Source organism: Euprymna scolopes, chromosome 11 (genome assembly GCF_053919585.1).
Source record: "Euprymna scolopes isolate OS-2025 chromosome 11, ASM5391958v1, whole genome shotgun sequence".
Taxonomy (NCBI): domain Eukaryota; kingdom Metazoa; phylum Mollusca; class Cephalopoda; order Sepiida; family Sepiolidae; genus Euprymna; species Euprymna scolopes.
The window spans coordinates 44,797,507-44,814,883 of NC_136492.1; the positions used below are offsets into that span (position 1 = coordinate 44,797,507).

The following is a 17,377-nucleotide window of genomic DNA, read 5'->3' on the forward strand; positions in this document are numbered from 1 at the left end:
CTAACACACAGGGAACTGGTTTCCTCAACCAAGTAACTTTCCCCTGGCAAACGATAGTGTTATATTGGTTGCCATTCCCAGGACATTCCTTGTCACACTAGTGGGCGATCACACTAGTGACCGACTTATAGTGTGGTACTATAACACCTGGATACACCCTGAGTCATCACAAAAGTTAAAATCGGTCCTAATCACTTAACGATCACTAATAGGGACATATTGGTGTCTGAAAACCAGGAAACACCCTGAAAAAAAAAAAATCCACGGACACAACAATCCAAAAATCAACCAGTAGACAAAAACATGACAGTGGCCATCCACTTTATAAAGATGCAGGAATCGACCCTGTTTAAAATCCATGGTTAAAAAAATCACGACTCTTTCTACTCCTGAAAAAATATTTAAGACAGAAAAAAATGCTAGACGAATCCAAAAATTAAAATCTACAGTTAAAAGGAAAAAAAATCCAACATTCCACTGGCTGCAGATTTTAGAAAGCAGATTTTACACATTTGCACAAACACTGCGCCACAGGTCCTCGCAGACAATTCTAATTCGAATTTTAAACCTATTTTTAGTTCTAGTTGTAAATTTCACTATTTATTACTAATTATTACTAGATATTAATGTATATCTATCTCTATACTTATTACTTGCATATATTGATGTTTTTACTTATTACTTGTATATATTATCTATTGTTTATAATTACCAGTTCTTATGTTGTATTAAATTCTATACTAGGTCTACTTCGCAGTTGGTTATTCCCCAGCATATGTGCGGCTTCTTTCAGTTGTCTTACTCTCCACGGTTCCTTTCTGTTTATAATTTTTACTTCATCCCATAATGGTAGATAGTTTCCCTTTTCCTTCCAGATATGGTCAGCTATACATGACTTTTCAGTATCTCCACGTACTACGGCTTCTTCTAACCGTACTTTCAATGAACGGTACTCTTCACCTTTGTATAGTTTTCCACATTTACATGGGATTTCATATACACAGTTCTTAGTCAAGATTTTTCTTTAGGGGGCTTGATTCTCACAAGCTGTTTCTGGAGAGTTGTATCACTCCTGAATACTGTCCTGATGTCATATGGATTACATATTCGTTGGAGTTTTTCAGACAAGCCCTTCATATATGGTATACAAACTGTGGTGAGTTTCTGAGTTGTGTCCTTTTGTGTTTGGTCCAGATTTATTGGAGCTGATGTCATGTTCTCTGGATAGTTGTTTCGGTGGAGGGTTTCTCTTAAACTGTTCATCTCCTCTTGAGATGCACTGATGTTACTATATATTGCTTTTTCTCGGTGTTTGGACGATTCCTTTCTTTACATTATATGGATGGTGGGGGTTGAAGTTTCATTCATACTCTGGTCCCATCAGGAAGATGTTCAAACGTTACTAGACCATGTGAACTCGATCCATCCAACTATACAGTTCACGATGGAAAAAGAAAATAACAATAAATTATCGTTCCTAGATGTGCTCATAACTCGCACAGGTCAGGGGTTTATGTCATCTGTATACCGAAAGCCAACTTTCACTGGACAGTATCTAAACTTCAACTCCCACCATCCATATAATGTAAAGAAAGGAATCGTCCGTTGAAAAAAATGAATATGGTTTTGAACGTGTAAAAAAAAATTAATTTTCGATTTTCCTTGCAGCCTCTTTTTCATTTCTTAACGATCAACACAATGTAGATCTTGAGGTAAAAAAAAAAATGGATTAAATCTCTCTCTCTCTCTCTCTCTCTCTCTCTCTCTCTAATTTCACCTTTTTTACCTCAACCTTATGGCCTTTGAAGTGTTGCCATAGAAAAAAGTGAAAATCAAATTCTTTTTGTCACAATATTGAATTTTTTCTTTGAGCGAAAAACACAAAGAGAAAAAAAAATAAAAAAACAAAAAAGAAAAGCTTTTTATTTAAAAAAAGTCAACTCATAGATTTTTCATTTATAATCTTTTTCATTGAACAAACTTATTTTTTGTTGTTATTGATTATGAGTTGTTATTGTTGTTATTAATTAAGAGTTCAGTGCAACTTTCAGTGTTGCTTCCTGGTCCTTAAATGTTTAGTCATTACTGTACTGACTCCCTGAATGAAACATTAGTAATCTTTTAGCACTATCTTCATCGCAAGTTGAAGTGGGTTCTTTGAGTACCACGTTGTTAGTTTGATTATCTCGTCATGATCTTGGGATGTCATTTGGGAAATCATTGATGTAGATCAGGAAGAGAGTTGGGCTCAGGATGGACTCCTGAGGGACTCCAGCATTAATACTGTGAGCTTCTGTTTTCTGTCTATCAATCACTACTCTTATAAACCTATCAAAGAGAAATGATTTAATAATTGAGAAGGCATTTCCAGCTATACCGTAGCTGGAGATCTTGTAGAGAATACCTTAATGTCATACACTATCAAAGGCCTTTCATATATCAAGAGGAATTGCTTCTGTTGAAAGATTTGTTAATCCTATGAGATATAACAGTTATATATGCTGTACATGTAGCAGAATGGAAATCATATTGCATGTCAGTGAGGAGGTTATTTTTGCTGGGGTGGTTGAATACTTCTCTATTTAATACAAATTCCAGCAACTTACTCATGAAGTGTTGAAGTCAGAGCCATGTAAATATGTGTGTATGCTAAATTTCTAAGCTCTGTGCTGATTGGTGCTAGAATTTAGCTTCCTTTCTGGCTTGATCAATCAAAGGCCAATTCTTCAGGCAAGCTAAGTAAATAACTGAAGTTGATAAAGCAGAGTACCAAATAGGTTTGACTAGAAACTAAAATTTCTAACATGGATGCAACTGACACACATTGATTAAATGATGTAATATATGCGCATGACTAATTACATGCATAGATACATCTCGACTTTCACAACTGTGTATGTAAAAGCATTCTTATATATGAACTTTTCTTTACAAACAGGACAACCACCCAAACTTTTATATATGAACTTTCTATTAATGAAGCATTGATTTAACACTGTATGGGCTTTCTAACCTTTTGTCTTGATCTATACTAAAGGACGTATTCCTTGGCTATTTTCCTTGGCCTTTGGGACAAAATCACAGTGTAGTAATCATAAGAGTAGTGGTTGATCGACAAAAATCAGAGGCCTGCAGTATTAATGCTGGAGTCCCTCAAGGGTCCATCCTGGGCCCAACTCTCTTCCTGATCTACATCAATGATCTCCCTAAACACATACTTAAATCATTCGTTGACATCTATGCTGATGACACGACCATCTACAGCAACACATCAAAGGCTGTAAAGGACAAAGCTCTCTCTGATTCTCTCTCCTCGGATCTCGAGCGCATGGTTCAGTGGGGGGGGGGGGAGATGTGGCTGGTTACCTTTAATGCATCTAAAACCTATCTTTACATTATCGACGCTTTGATCCTCATCTGGCATCAATTGAAATGGATGGCTCTCGTCTTGGGGAAGCTCCATGTTTTGACAAGCTTCTGATGCAATTCTCTACCTATATAAGAGCTAGGTACGTCCAAAAATGAAGTATTGCTGTCACATCTGGGCAGGAGCTGCTAGGAAGACCTTATTTTACTTTGAAAGAGTTCAGAATAGACTTCATAACCTAGTGGAGGATGCCCTTTTCTCTTTCCTGCAACCTCATTCGCACAGAAGAGACGTTTTGAGCCTCTGTTTTATCCTTATTTTCATGGCAAGTGCTCATCTGAGCTTCAATCTATGCCCCCCCCCTCGCTAAGTATTCATGACAAACACTTGTTTGGCTGAAAAAACTATCAATAATTACCCCCACTAAAAACGTAGATTCCATGAACAAAGCTTCTTTCAAAGAACTACACACCTGTGAAACTCTCTTCCGTTTATCTACTTTCCAGCTGACTACAATATGACCATCTTCAAGTCCAATGTAAACAAGTTCTGGATGAGCCTTTCCCCTTAAGTAATCTAATTCACCAAATTTACACTTCTAATGATTACTATGTTATTGTCCTTTTGACTACTGTATATTCTTTAATCCTTACCTTGAAGTGGCCTCTGGGCCTTGATAAGTGGTGATTCTTTTGTAAAAAAAAAAAAAAAAAAAAAAAAAATAAATTAATTGAAAAGAAATGATTTAAAATTTTTAATTTATTTTATAGTGAGACGATATTCTTTTTTTGAAAAGAGGCTGGTTTATTGCATATTGCCTGAGGCACTCTCATTGGAAAATGGTGATGCGCCTCTTGATGACGTTGTTTTTGTTTTTTTGCATAGTTAAAGTGCATCTTTGAACATGCTGAATTTCGCTTTTCACCTTTTGGCCTTGTGCCACAACTTCCTCAATGGAAAGGCAATAATAAAAAAAACAAAAAACGAAAAAACTACTGCCATTGCAGCGTTCATACTAGCTGAGATTCTCAGCACTCAATGTGAGAAATGAGGGGTTGCTGCCGCAGTTACAGGCCCTCTTTATCGAGGTTAGATATCGTCTGCCTCATTCTTAGGCAGTGGATTCGCCAGGCATTACCTTTTCTCATTGGGAAAGGTTTGGTTTATTGTTGATCGCCTAAGGCACCCTGGGTTACAATAATCCTTTGCAGCTGACTTTTGACATTTTTGTCTATTAGTCAAGCCTAGCAGCAGCAACCGAGCATCCGTTCTAGGACAAACCAATACTTTCCAGAGCACTATTCTACTTACTACAATTTAATGTGAACCTGTGAAATTGAACGACAAAGTCGTATTCTAACATTTAAAACAACTTAATTGAGTCGTCTTTCCTAACCTTTTTTTTATGGAAATCGTTTGGGACAAGGCATGAAGCCACTTGATGTAAGAAGCTAACAAGAATGAAAGATGATTATCGCAAAGACTGAGATGCCGATTGATCTTAGTCTTGAAAAGAGATACCCTCTGCTTGGACAAGGAAGATAATTAAATGCTTGCATCATTCAGTGCTAAGCTTCTTAAACATGAGGGTGTTATGCATTGTGTCTGTGTGTGCAATGCGTGCGAGCTAGGCCACATAGAAGTTTGACAACACATCTCTATACACTAAATCAATATTCACACAGATGTGAACTATTTTTTAAAAATAAAATCAGTGAACTCAATAACTCCAAATCAGTCGTTTCAGTCACTATCACCGTGTTCCAGAACATATTCATGCTTCTCGACTCTATGAAAATGACAACAACAACAACAACAACAACCAGTGCCTAACAAAAAACACAACGTGGCAAGCTGAAAATCCCTGAAGCACGACAACTCTCTCCATAATTACAGCCTAGTTTTAAAGATTAAATTTCCAATAAATAAATAAATAAAACAGTAAGTTATCCTAATAAAAAATAAGACAAAAAGTAAATTACAAAAAAACAAAGAAACAAAAAAAATGAAACGATGTAACAAAACAGTTTTTTTTTTCGTTTTGTTTACATTTCAGAGATCTGCGTATAATGTTGTGTGATCATCTTTCACTTGTTGTAATGATAAAGATATTCAAGCGGTTAGCTCCCAAACTGCAAACTGCAAAATAATAAGCAAAAGTTAGAAAAAAAAAATTAATATTTAGAAAATAACAATAAAAAAAATGTACTAGAGTACCAACTAAAGACTTACCTTTAAAAAGTTAATTTTTAGAAGTATTCAGGTTTGTTTTGAACAAATACATTTAAAATTGTCGACGACAATTAGTTTTTATAATATTAAGACTTTCATTGTCCAATGTATTCCTTATTGTTTTCACTGGTCGCCATGTTTGTTTTCATGTGCATTCAATTTTTGCGCATGCATTTTGACCTAAATCGCAAAAAATCATACAAATATGGTGGATTAGCTGACAAAACCAGTCGATGATGTTTAGCAGCCATTTTGGGTGCTAACCCCGAGATACGGCATTAAAAAATTAGTAACAAAATACAGTACAGTATATACACATGTATATAATCAAATAACATGGTAAATAACAATGTAAGGCGGGGCAAATACCATAACCAGGTGTCAGAAAAACATTGTATTCCACATAGTAATCTGAAAAAAACGTATCCTAGGGACAACGTATCCCGGGGTTCTACTGTATATGCAAGCATGATCATGGGGCTGAATTACAACAAAAATGAGTAAAAATAAAAAACAAAATGATAAATAAAAAGAAAAAAGAAACTGTGCCAAAGACTAGCAGGTAATATAGGCAAAGTAGAGTTCATTATTTTCCCCATATATTTGAAATTAAAGAATATTCTTCAGTATTTTGTGTGAACAGTTGCCAGCGATGTTGGAAACTCTGTTCCTTTGTCTATCCTTGTGGCTTGTCACTAATAAGGGTGCTGGAGGTAAACGTTTCAACTGGGATGACGTTATCCACCTGATAGTCAGGGATCCAAACCTTGGTTTAACCCCTAAGGAGGCTGTCCCATCAGCAGGTGCAAAATACTGGGGCTGCTGTATTGCCATTTGGTGAATGGGTTCTGGACCATGCAGTAGCTTCTGGTGGGGCCTCTCGATGCAATATTAGTGGGTAATTGTTACGGCTTTACTTTATCATGTGCAAAAAAAAAAAAAAAAAAAATTTGTTTCTTTTTCTCTTACCTTCCCTCTCTGTCCTGCTCTAAGCAAGTCTATCGACCTATTCCACAAATCCCAAATCTCAATCATAAAAGATTTCCAGAAACAATACTCGATTAAACCCAGATCTCCAACTTCCAATGCAGACCCTCACTACCATGTCTTCTTCTCCAACATCAGGGGTCTACGTTCCAATCTTCCAGAGGTTCAAACTCTATTACAGGAGACTAAACCAGACTTATTATTCTTAAGCAAAACTGGCAGGGGACCGACTTCTTCCTTAGATGAGTTCGTAATTAAAGCATACTCTAATTTAACCTCTAAATCCGACCTCCAAGATCGCCATGGGCATGGAGTATGTGCCTACATTAAAGACGACTTTCCATGTGGTAGGGACATCTCTAGAGAAGATTCTAATTTACCTTACATGTGCTTCCGGTTTGCACTTGCTCACACTACTGCGTTTATATTTGCACTCTATTGCCCCCACAACAGGGGAATTACTATTTTTAATAGCATAACTGAGAAAATTGACCATATCCTGTCTGCGTACCCCTCAGCTAACATTCACGTCTGTGGATTGGTTAACCCACTCAAACAAGACTGATGATGAGGGGAGGTTTAGCCACAATTTCTTCATTGCTTATGACCTCACTCAGATTATCCAAGAACCCAACCATGTTTCTGACACTGACAGTCAGTATGCAAGTCTCCTAGACCTCTTTCTCATAACTTGCCCTGAGCCATGCTCATCTTCCATTCAGTCTCCACTGGGATCTTCTGACTACTCTGTTGTATCAGTTAAGATAAAAACAAAATGTAATAGATCCTCAGGCATACCTCTCCATCGTACAGTATATCAATACTCTATAGCTGACTGGGATAGGTTCCGTACATTTATATCAGACCTACCTCTGTGTGCCATGTTTAAAAAGGATGTGTCCTCTATAGTATCAGACCTGACGTTATGATTAACTGTAGGTATAGACAGTTTCATACCCACGAAAAAGTTCCAGCAAAAACCTAACAGCCAACCGTGATTCTCCCCAGAATGTGATGTACTGAGACTAAAGCCGCTTTCAGGACCGCCAGCAACTACTGTAAAAAAGTAATAAAGAAGGCAAGAGAGTTATATGCTCAATCCATCAAGTCCAAAGTAGCTGAGCAGTGGCTTGATTCCCATCAGTTCTGGCAAATAGCAAACAGAATCCTCAACAGAAGTGTGTGCTCTATCCTAACTATCATCAATGGACCTGAGGTAATCTCGTCAGCATCAGACAAAGCCAATCTCTTTGCCAAGAACTTTGTAGCTAATTCTACTCTTTACAACCAAGGCCACCAACCCCCAGTATTTCCTCCTGTATATCAGAAAACATGCTAAGTGACATACAAATATCTGTACGTGATGTTGCCAAACTAATTAAAAACCTTGATTCCTGTAAGACAACTGGCCCTGACGGCATTCCAATTATAGTGCTCAAAAGGCTTCAACCGGAACTAGCGCCCATACTTACAAAGTTATTTAAGCATTGTCTTAAGGAGAAATGCGCCCCAACACCTTGGAAAATCGCATCAGTATGCCCTGTATTTAAGAATTCAGGTGATCGCTCATCTTCTCTCAGTACAGACCAATAAGTCTTCTATGCATCATGAGTAAGCTGCTGGAATCTGTGCTAAATAAAGAAGTAGTCAACCATCTTAGCAAAAATAGCCTTGTTAGTGATATGCAATATGGTTTCCGCTCTGCTAGATCTACAGCGAATCCCTCGTGGAGGCTTCATCTCAAGGGCAATTGCTCTTGACATATCAAAGGCCTTTGATAAGGTATGGCAAAAAGGTCTACTTCACAAAATCTCCAGTCATGGTATAGCTGGAAATGTCTTCTCAACTATTAAATCATTTCTCTCTGATACATTCTTACGAGTAGTGGTTGATGGGCAGAAATCAGAAGCTCTCAGTATTAATGCTGGAGTCCCTCAGGGGTCCATCCTGGGTCCAACTCTCTTCCTGATCTACATCAATGATTTTCCAAACCACATCCTTACATCATTCGTAGACATTTATGCTGATAACACTACCATCTATAGTAGGACATCAAAGATCATAAACGACCAAGTTCTCTCTGATTCTCTCTCCTCTGATCTTGAGCACGTGGTACAATGGGGAAAGAGGTGGCTGGTTACTTTTAATGCATCTAAAACCAAGCTTCTATTTTTACATCATCATCGCTCTGATCCCCATCTGGCATCAATTGAAATGAATGGCTCTCGTCTTGGGGAGGCTTCATGTTTTGACAAGCTTCTGGGCTTGACCTTTACTCCTGATCTGAAATGGAACGCGTATATCAAATCCATTGCCAAAGTTGCTGGAAAAATGGTGGGATCCTTCTACTGCTCCAGTAGATATCTCACCCCTGATGCAATTCTCTACCTATATAAAAGCCAGGTACATTCAATGATGGAGTACTGTTGCCACATCTGAGCAGGAGTTGCTAGAAGCAGCTTATCCTGTCTTGACAGAGTTCAAAATAGACTTCATAGCTTAGTGGGAGATGCTCTTTTCTCTTTCCTGCAACCTCTTTCCCACAGAAGAGACGTAGCGAGTCTGTCCCTGCTTTTTCGTTTCGTTACTTTCATGGCAAGTGCTCATCTGAACTTCAATCTATGCCCCCCCCCTCGCCAGACTTTCATGAAAAACACTCGTCTAGCCAGAACCACTATCAACAATTTCCCACACTCTTTATCTGTGCCTATACCTAAACGTAGATTCCATGAACAGGGCTTCTTTCTTAGAACTGCACGCCTGTGGAACTCTATTCCATTTGCCTGCTTTCCAGCTGAAGTCCAACGTGAACAAGTTCTTATTGTACCATCCCCCTAAGTAATCCAAGTTATAAAATTCCCACTAATGTTTACTACGCTAAAATCACAATGACAAATGTATACCCATTAACCCTTATCCTCGAGTGGCCCATGGGTCTTAATAAGTGGTGACCCCTATGTAAAAAAAAAAAAGCCACAAGTGAAGGTAAATCCGTGAAGTAACGTAAGGCAACTTAATTTAGAGAAAAATAAGCAATTCGAAAGCTTAACTCATTGTTTTAAGGGAGGTAATTCTATTTTACTAAAATAGTTAAAATATTATTTTTCTTACAATTACTCGAATATTTTGTTTAAGAAAATTCACAATATCGTCTAATTTTACATTTTTTGTTATTAATGTCATAAAACTTTTGAAAATTAAAATTAAATAAAATAGTTAAAAAAATCAGTTTCCTGTTACAATTAGAATTTAGAATTACTTCCCTAAGAACGACGAGGTGAGCTTTCGAATACCGAAAAGTATATTAAACTTATTTTAATAATTTTATTTTGAAAATAAATATAATTTAAACTCAGTTTAACTATGTGTCCCTATTTACTTGCCTCCCCACGAGGGCAGAGATGACACAAGGTCGATTTTTAATGTGCCAGAGTGCGTCTTTTTGAACAGCTGGATAGAAACAAGAATAAAAATTCTCTCAGTCAGCAAGGATTTCTCCTCCGTTGACCAAGGACAGAAAAGATGAAGTGTAGTATCGGAAGAGATATTACATGTAGTTTAACTATGTGACTAAATGAAATATTGTACCTATTTACAATGCCTCCCCACGGGACAGAGTTAGACAGTGTCTAACTTAGACACCAGGGTCGTTTTTTAACGCGGAGAAAAGGTACAAAAATAAAAATTGTCTCAGTCGTGAAGGATTTCTCCTCCACTGAAAAGAACTATAAATGGAAGTGCCGCATCTGAAGAACAGATACTACACTTTGATCTTGGCCAAAAGAAATGAAATGAAATATTAATTAAATTTAAATGAAATATTGTAAATTAAATTTAAAAACGAGATAGCGGAAGTCAACTGTTAATTATCTCCCCTTGACCCCATCGTTACCATAGCAACCAAAACTTTGAAAACTCAACGTGCACATTTGTGAGACGCTTTCCATTCTTGTGAATTTTTTCTTTGTAGAATTGGAAGAAAGTTCAGCATTTCCTAAAATAAAGATACTTTGTTTACAAACATGGATCGTGGAGACATTGGAAGTATTTGGAATGATATTGGATGGGAGGAAGGAAGGATTCCTGTTGTTAATGCTGAAAACAAAGCTTTACAAGACGAGGTATATAGCGATTTTTTATTTTTCTATTAATGAATTAATGGAGTTTTTCATTTTGGAAAAAAAGTCGGTTTTCAAAGTGTGTGTGCGTATGCTTATTTTATTTTTTTAATATAAAAACTAGCAAGACCATTCAGCACTTTCCGGGACAGGGATAACAAGTAAATAATTAAAAGTAGAAAAAAGTATAGTCGCTTTCTTTTACAAATCCACTCTTTCACAAAACTGCCCGCGCCTCCCTAATACTGATTCAGGTATTTATGTCGTTTACGTTATTATTTAGAAAACCATTCTTAATATGGCGGCGTTTTTTTCTTTGTTTTTGTACTTATGTTACCGTGCTGAAATAATGTTATTATATTTATAAAGTAAGGCTTACTACATAGGAACGTTGTTTTAGCCTCACATTTTCATTATTTTCGTACGCTGAATTTTTTTTTTTTTTTTTTTTTTAAATATGACTAGTTTATTTGAAGCTTCTTCTTTTGAACGGTATGAAAGTTATGATAATAATGTTAAATTGTTACAGTTATTTTCGTGTTTCATGTGGGAGGGGGTTAAATCTGTGGCGTGCATTCATTGGAAGTCCCTAAACTATAAACCGAACTTTAGATTATTAGCCGCCATCTGAACTGAAGTTTAATATTGGAAGTTACTGAAGAGCATTATTTATTTATCCCATAAATGTTCTCATATTTGATACACCATAGCCTTTTTTGGTACTTGTGCATTTAACGAACCAGACGTAACTCAGCATTTGCTCGGCTTTGTCCGACGCATGACGTCAACAGCCGGATATAACCGAGCGTTGCCGATTAAGCAGACGAGAATTTCGCTATCAATTGGAAGAGTGTCACAACTCAAGAAACGCTTATTTGAAGAGAATTAAAAAAAAAAATTCTTTTAAAAAGATAACTGGCGAAATAATAATGAATATTACAAACCTTGCGGACCAGTGGGACCAGCTCCAGACCCCAGAGGCTGCACTAAACTTTTGCCAGCAACGGAAATTGTTGGCAGAAGAGAAAAGGTGTTTACATTTTGGCCAGGATTGTGTACTTGCAAAGAGAACGAGCCCGGTTTGTATTACTGTACACATAGATTCGAAAAAGTTGTCAACCCTCCCCCCCAAATATATAACAAATAAATGTTATCAAAGGCAAGATAAGTTACTTTTCTACCTAACTGGATATGTTTTTAGTGTTTTTATTTAATGTAACATGTTTATTCAGCTCGAAAAGCATACAGTGTTTACCGATGTATTAGAAAATTCAAAATGGCGCCCGACTTTTAAACACGGTATGTTCAGGAAAAGATGTTATAAATAATAAACTAGACAAAATACTGTTAGAAATTCGCTCAATATATGTAATTGTTACCGTGACATAAGTTGACATATATTCGGTGGTTTTTAAATAGTATTTTATCTAGTTTATTATTTATAACATCTTTTCCCAAACTTACCATGTTAAAGAGAGTGTCGGGCGCCATTTTGAATTTTCCAATACATCGGTAAACACTGCATGTTTTTCGAGCTGAATAAACATGTTACATTGAATAAAAACACTAAAAACATATCCAGTTAGGTAGAAAAGTAACTTATCTTGCCTTTGATAATATTTATTTGTTATATATTTGTTTTTTGACAACTTTTTCGGATCTGTGTACAGTAATACAAACCCCAATAATAATAATAAAAAACATAAATGAACGGTAGGTTTTTGCTTTTTACTTATTTAATTTTTTTATGTTTCTACATTTTACAATTTCATTGTACAGTTATTTTGTTGTAGCGTTGTTTTTATTTTATCGCCAACGCTCGGCTTTATCCGACTGTTGACGTCATGCGCCGGACAAAGCCGAGCAAATGCTGAGTTACGTCTGGTTCGTTAAATGCACAAGTACCCATTTTTTTAACTACTCGTATTAATAAACACAGGGCGCTGATTTGATAAAGCTTGTTTGTTACAATTCATTTCAAACATTTTCGAGCATTTTAAGAGCCAACAAAAACAAAATAGGCGTGAAGGTACTGGTCGCGGTAAGAGTTCCCTGCCGAACACCCTAAAAAAACAATGACTTCTCCCCACGCATGCGCAAAGGACATGTTTTAGTTTATCGACTTTTTAAAAACTTTTTTAAAACTTTTAATAGCATTTTCTTTTTAAATGACAACGTTAATGTTTATGAATATTGAAATAAAATACATTACTACACATTTATTAATAATATCTCACTTTTAATCACTTTTATCGACTTTTTTAAAACTTTTTTTTTTTTTTACTTTATAATAGCATTTTCTTTTTAAATGACAACGTTAATGTTTATGAATATTGAAATAAAATATATTACTACACATTTATTAATATTTTTTTTTTACTGTTTATGTGTCACTTTTATCGACTTTTTCTTTTCTTATATTGAAATATTATATATATGAAATATTGAAATTATTCTTATTGAAAAGAAAAAGTCGATAAGTGACACAAACAGTAAAAAAAAAGATATTATTAATAAATGTGTAGTAATGTCTTATTTCAATATTCAATATAAGAATAATTTCAATATTTCATATATATAATATTTCAATATAAGAAAAGAAAAAGTCGATAAAAGTGACACATAAACAGTAAAAAAAAAGATATTAATAAATGTGTAGTAATGTATTTTAAAAGTCGATAAAAGTGATTAAAAGTGAGATATTATTAATAAATGTGTAGTAATGTATTTTATTTCAATATTCATAAACATTAACGTTGTTATTTAAAAAGAAAATGCTATTATAAAGTAAAAACTTTTGTTACTATGGCAACTAAAACATGTCCTTTGTGCATGCGTGGGGAGAAGTCATTGTTTTTTGAGGGTGTTCGGCAGGGAACTCTTACCGCGACCAGTACCGGCGTGAAAAATAAATTTATAACAAATAAATGTTATCAAAGGCAAGATGCTCTAGCCCTTTTGTAGAGTCTGTCACTGTGCCGAGAGAGATAACTCGATTTTTTCATTATTAAAGAAATTCGTCCATGTTGTCATACGAGAATTTGGAACGCTAAAACCAATGTAATTTTGGAGAGATATATTTTTTGGTACTCATGCACATATTAATCCGTGCTGAAATAATAACGTTATTATTTGAAAAGCCATTCTTAACATGGGGATGGGAGGGTGTTTTGTACCTATTCTGTACTTTAACCTTACAATTGAATAAAAATAAAACATATAAAACTTTAATTAAACTTGGAAATACGATTTAAAAAGTGCATTAGCACCATTTTTAAATTAAGAAAACGCAATTCGAGGAATTGTAAAAAAGAAAAAGAAAAGTGGTAGCTCCTTTCTTTTTCTTACAATTCTTCTGCAATTATCGTCGCATTTTCCTTTTTATTTTTTTAAATGATGTCTTTGGCCGGGAAGGCAAAAAGAAATATTCGATGATTTTTTTTTTTTTTTTTTTTTTTTGTGGTACTTGTGCAGAATTTGAACGATACAGACATAACTCATCGTCCTCTCGGGCGGCTTTGCTCGGAACATGACGTCGCGCTCGGGTTTGACTGTAATCTGACGTTAGACGTGCAAAGGAGCAGACGATCTTTGGGGAAAATACTGAAATAAATAAATAATAGGTACGGGCAAAAATGGACGAATACAGATAGGGGGACCTAGTTTTGAAAGCTGATTTATCATACTTGTTTTTTTTTCGACTACTTTTTGATTGTATTTGAAAGATTAAAAACTAAAGTTGATTTCCAAAAGGGAAAAAATATTTGTACACGTGAAAAAAAAAGTTATAAAAAATGTTTTGACAGCGAGCTAACCAATTCAGCTAAATTTTGAAGTGAAATAAATTCATTGTAAAAGTCCTTTAAAAGATAAATATTAGTTTTCTTGGTCTATTACAAAGATAATTAGTAAAGTCCTAAGCAAGTGAATTAAATAATAAAAAACACCTTGTTTGTACAAAATAAACAGCCCCAAAAATGAGCGATTTTGCAAAATCGCAAACACAGAATATACAATTCCAGCCAGTCGAAAGACTGAAAATGACGTCATGTAATCAAAAGGTAGGAAGAGGGGGGGGCTAGGTTTGTTTTTTCCCATATGTGCATCCGTACATTCCTATACTGAATGTTTGTATCATTTTTACTTTTTAATTAAAATATTTTTCTACGCTCCTGTTGTTAAACTATTTAAAAAAAAAAAAAATTATTGTTCAAGATTATATAAAAATTATGTAACGCAGAAAGTTTCACATTCATGCAAGCAAGGAAAATATTAAAATCTTACATATAAAAATTATGCGAAACCTTTAATTTAAAAAAAGTAGAAATATTTTTTGCTATTATAATTTTTTTGTGAAAATATTAAATAAACAATGCTTAATTCAATGATAATATCGGTAGTTCAAGAAATTAATTTTTCTTCAAGTTATATCGAATTCATTAATATGGATTTTAGGGTCATTTTTCGTAATATTCCTGTAAAAGTTAATATTTTTTAATTTACGATACTTTATTTTCATAAAAAAAGAATAAATTCATTCAGTTTTTTTTTTTACTACAGAAAACCATAACTTTAGTAAAGTTATTTTTGTTTAAATAAAATAATACACTTCTATGGAGATTTTAAATAAAAATAATGAGTTCAATATATTCCATGATTATTATTTGATAAATACTGGAAATTTCATTAAAATGGGTTAATTTCCTGATTTTGGGTGAATTTTTAAGTAAAGGTAGGGGTCAAAATGTTTATACATTTTGAGCATCGGCATTCATTTTGCATGTACCTAATAAATAAATAAAAAATAAACAGGACCAGCAGAAGCTTCTTGACAGTAATCTTTTCGAGTTTGTGGAGACAGAAATTTGGTAATGATCCTTTTGTCTCCATCTTAAACCATATATTAGTTTTGTTCAATTTTGATGAAAAATTGGTTGAAAAAAAAATGTACAACTTGTTTATTTTTTTGACTTAAAAAAAAAATTGTTACAAGAACAATGTTTTCTTCAACAATGCTTGATAAAAGCTGGCATCTTTTGAGCAAAGCCGAGCAAACGGTAGTTACGTCTGGTTCAAATTCTGCACAAGTACCTTTTTTGTTACTACTGTTATAGACTTTAAAGATGCATCGGTATTAGCGTTCCAAATCTCGCATAAAAAAAAATGAACGAATCTCTTAGTAAAATGGAGTGATCTCTCTCTCAGTACAGTGACAAACTCTACATACTTGGATATTATTTTTGGGTTCTAACTTATTTTAAATTGAGTTAGAATTTAAAAAGAAATAGGCGGTTTTGTTCTAGCCATTTGAACCCTTGATAATCGCTCAAAAATCGAAAATTAAACAAAATACTAGTAGAAACCCATGCGATAAATGTCACCAATCATGCAAAAATGTAATGTTCTACAGAGTGTCCAAAAAGTCACTGAAGGGTTGAAAATCTTTGTCATTTTACCATTAATGATTATTTTTTCCTTTATACAGATAATATTTCAGAAATTAATTATGGATAAGTATAGCATTGAACAGTGTACACAAGTTGTGAAATTGTTTTACCAAAATCAAAGTTCAATTGTTTTGAGAGCTTATCGTTCTCCAGACTTGACGAGCCCTGACTTTTTCTTATGTTAACAAATCCCAAACCCTGCAAGAATTGAAGGAAAACATCAGGAACAAAATAAGGGAGTTAAATCACAATCCAGAGATTCTGCAATTTGTCTTGAATAATGTTTTGGAAAGAACACAAATATGCAAAGCTGAAAATGGGCAACGTTTAAAAGACATTATTTTTCATAAATAAAGAGTGTTTGAATTTTGCATTTTTAAAAAAGAATTCCCAATATCTTAGTCAGATTGTGTTAAAATCATAGAAAGATATCATCAAAAATAAAGAAATCTAAACCCTTCAGTGACTTTTTGGACACCCTGTCTCGGTATTTTGCTTAATTTTCGATTTTTGAGTGATTAAAATCGACATTTATTTTTTTTTCGATTTTTTTTTTGAATGGACGTGTAACCTTAAGACTTGGCATTATTATTTAAGTAATAAAGTAAATAAACACTTTAAAATAAGTTAAACCACAAAAAACAGGTAAGTAGAAAAGTAACTTACTTTTTCTTTGGTAACATTTATTTGTATATTTAGTTTTTCACTTCTGCTTAAAATGTTTCAAATTTTTTAGTTTTTTTTAAACAAATAATCCACTGAATTTCGCTTTTTTTTTTTTTATATATTTTATAATAAAATATAGTTTCTTTTAAAAGATAATTTTTAATAAAAAGTAGCTTATATAAAGTCTTTGTTTTTGAAGTTTTTTTTTTATTAGACATACTCAAATGTTTATTAAATTGTTAGGTGAAAGTACAAAATAGTTAAGAAAGCACCCTTTCATACTCATGTTAAAAGGTTTCTAAATACTAGCGTTATTTCAGCATCGTCTGTAAATTACAGAAGTATCAAAATGTCTGCCAATATGAACTAAGGAAGAGCCAATTAAAAAAAAAAAACTTGCACTTTTTGTAACAAAAAAATGTTTGTATTATTTAGATTCATTGGACTACTGTTCTCATATCGAGTGTGATTTTCATAACGTTTTGGTCGATGTAACCTCTAACCTTCTTCAGGTGAATCTTGTCGAATTCTGGAATGTTGTATAAGCTATCCATGTTCTA

The 17,377-nt window shown here is 34.2% G+C and overlaps 1 protein-coding gene across 2 annotated transcripts in view; it reads left to right on the plus strand.

Annotated features, from left to right (window-relative positions):
• The first annotated feature begins 10,473 nt into the window (after positions 1-10,473).
• The window catches only part of LOC145287850 (coiled-coil domain-containing protein 39-like), a 2,493,216-nt gene continuing 2,486,312 nt past the window's right edge, over positions 10,474-17,377 (plus strand). For both annotated transcript variants that reach the window (XM_080135726.1, XM_080135725.1), the window contains exon 1: positions 10,474-10,707. In XM_080135726.1, coding sequence (XP_079991852.1) covers positions 10,609-10,707 — 99 coding nt within the window. In that variant the 5' untranslated portion in view covers positions 10,474-10,608. The remainder of the gene's footprint in view (positions 10,708-17,377) is intronic.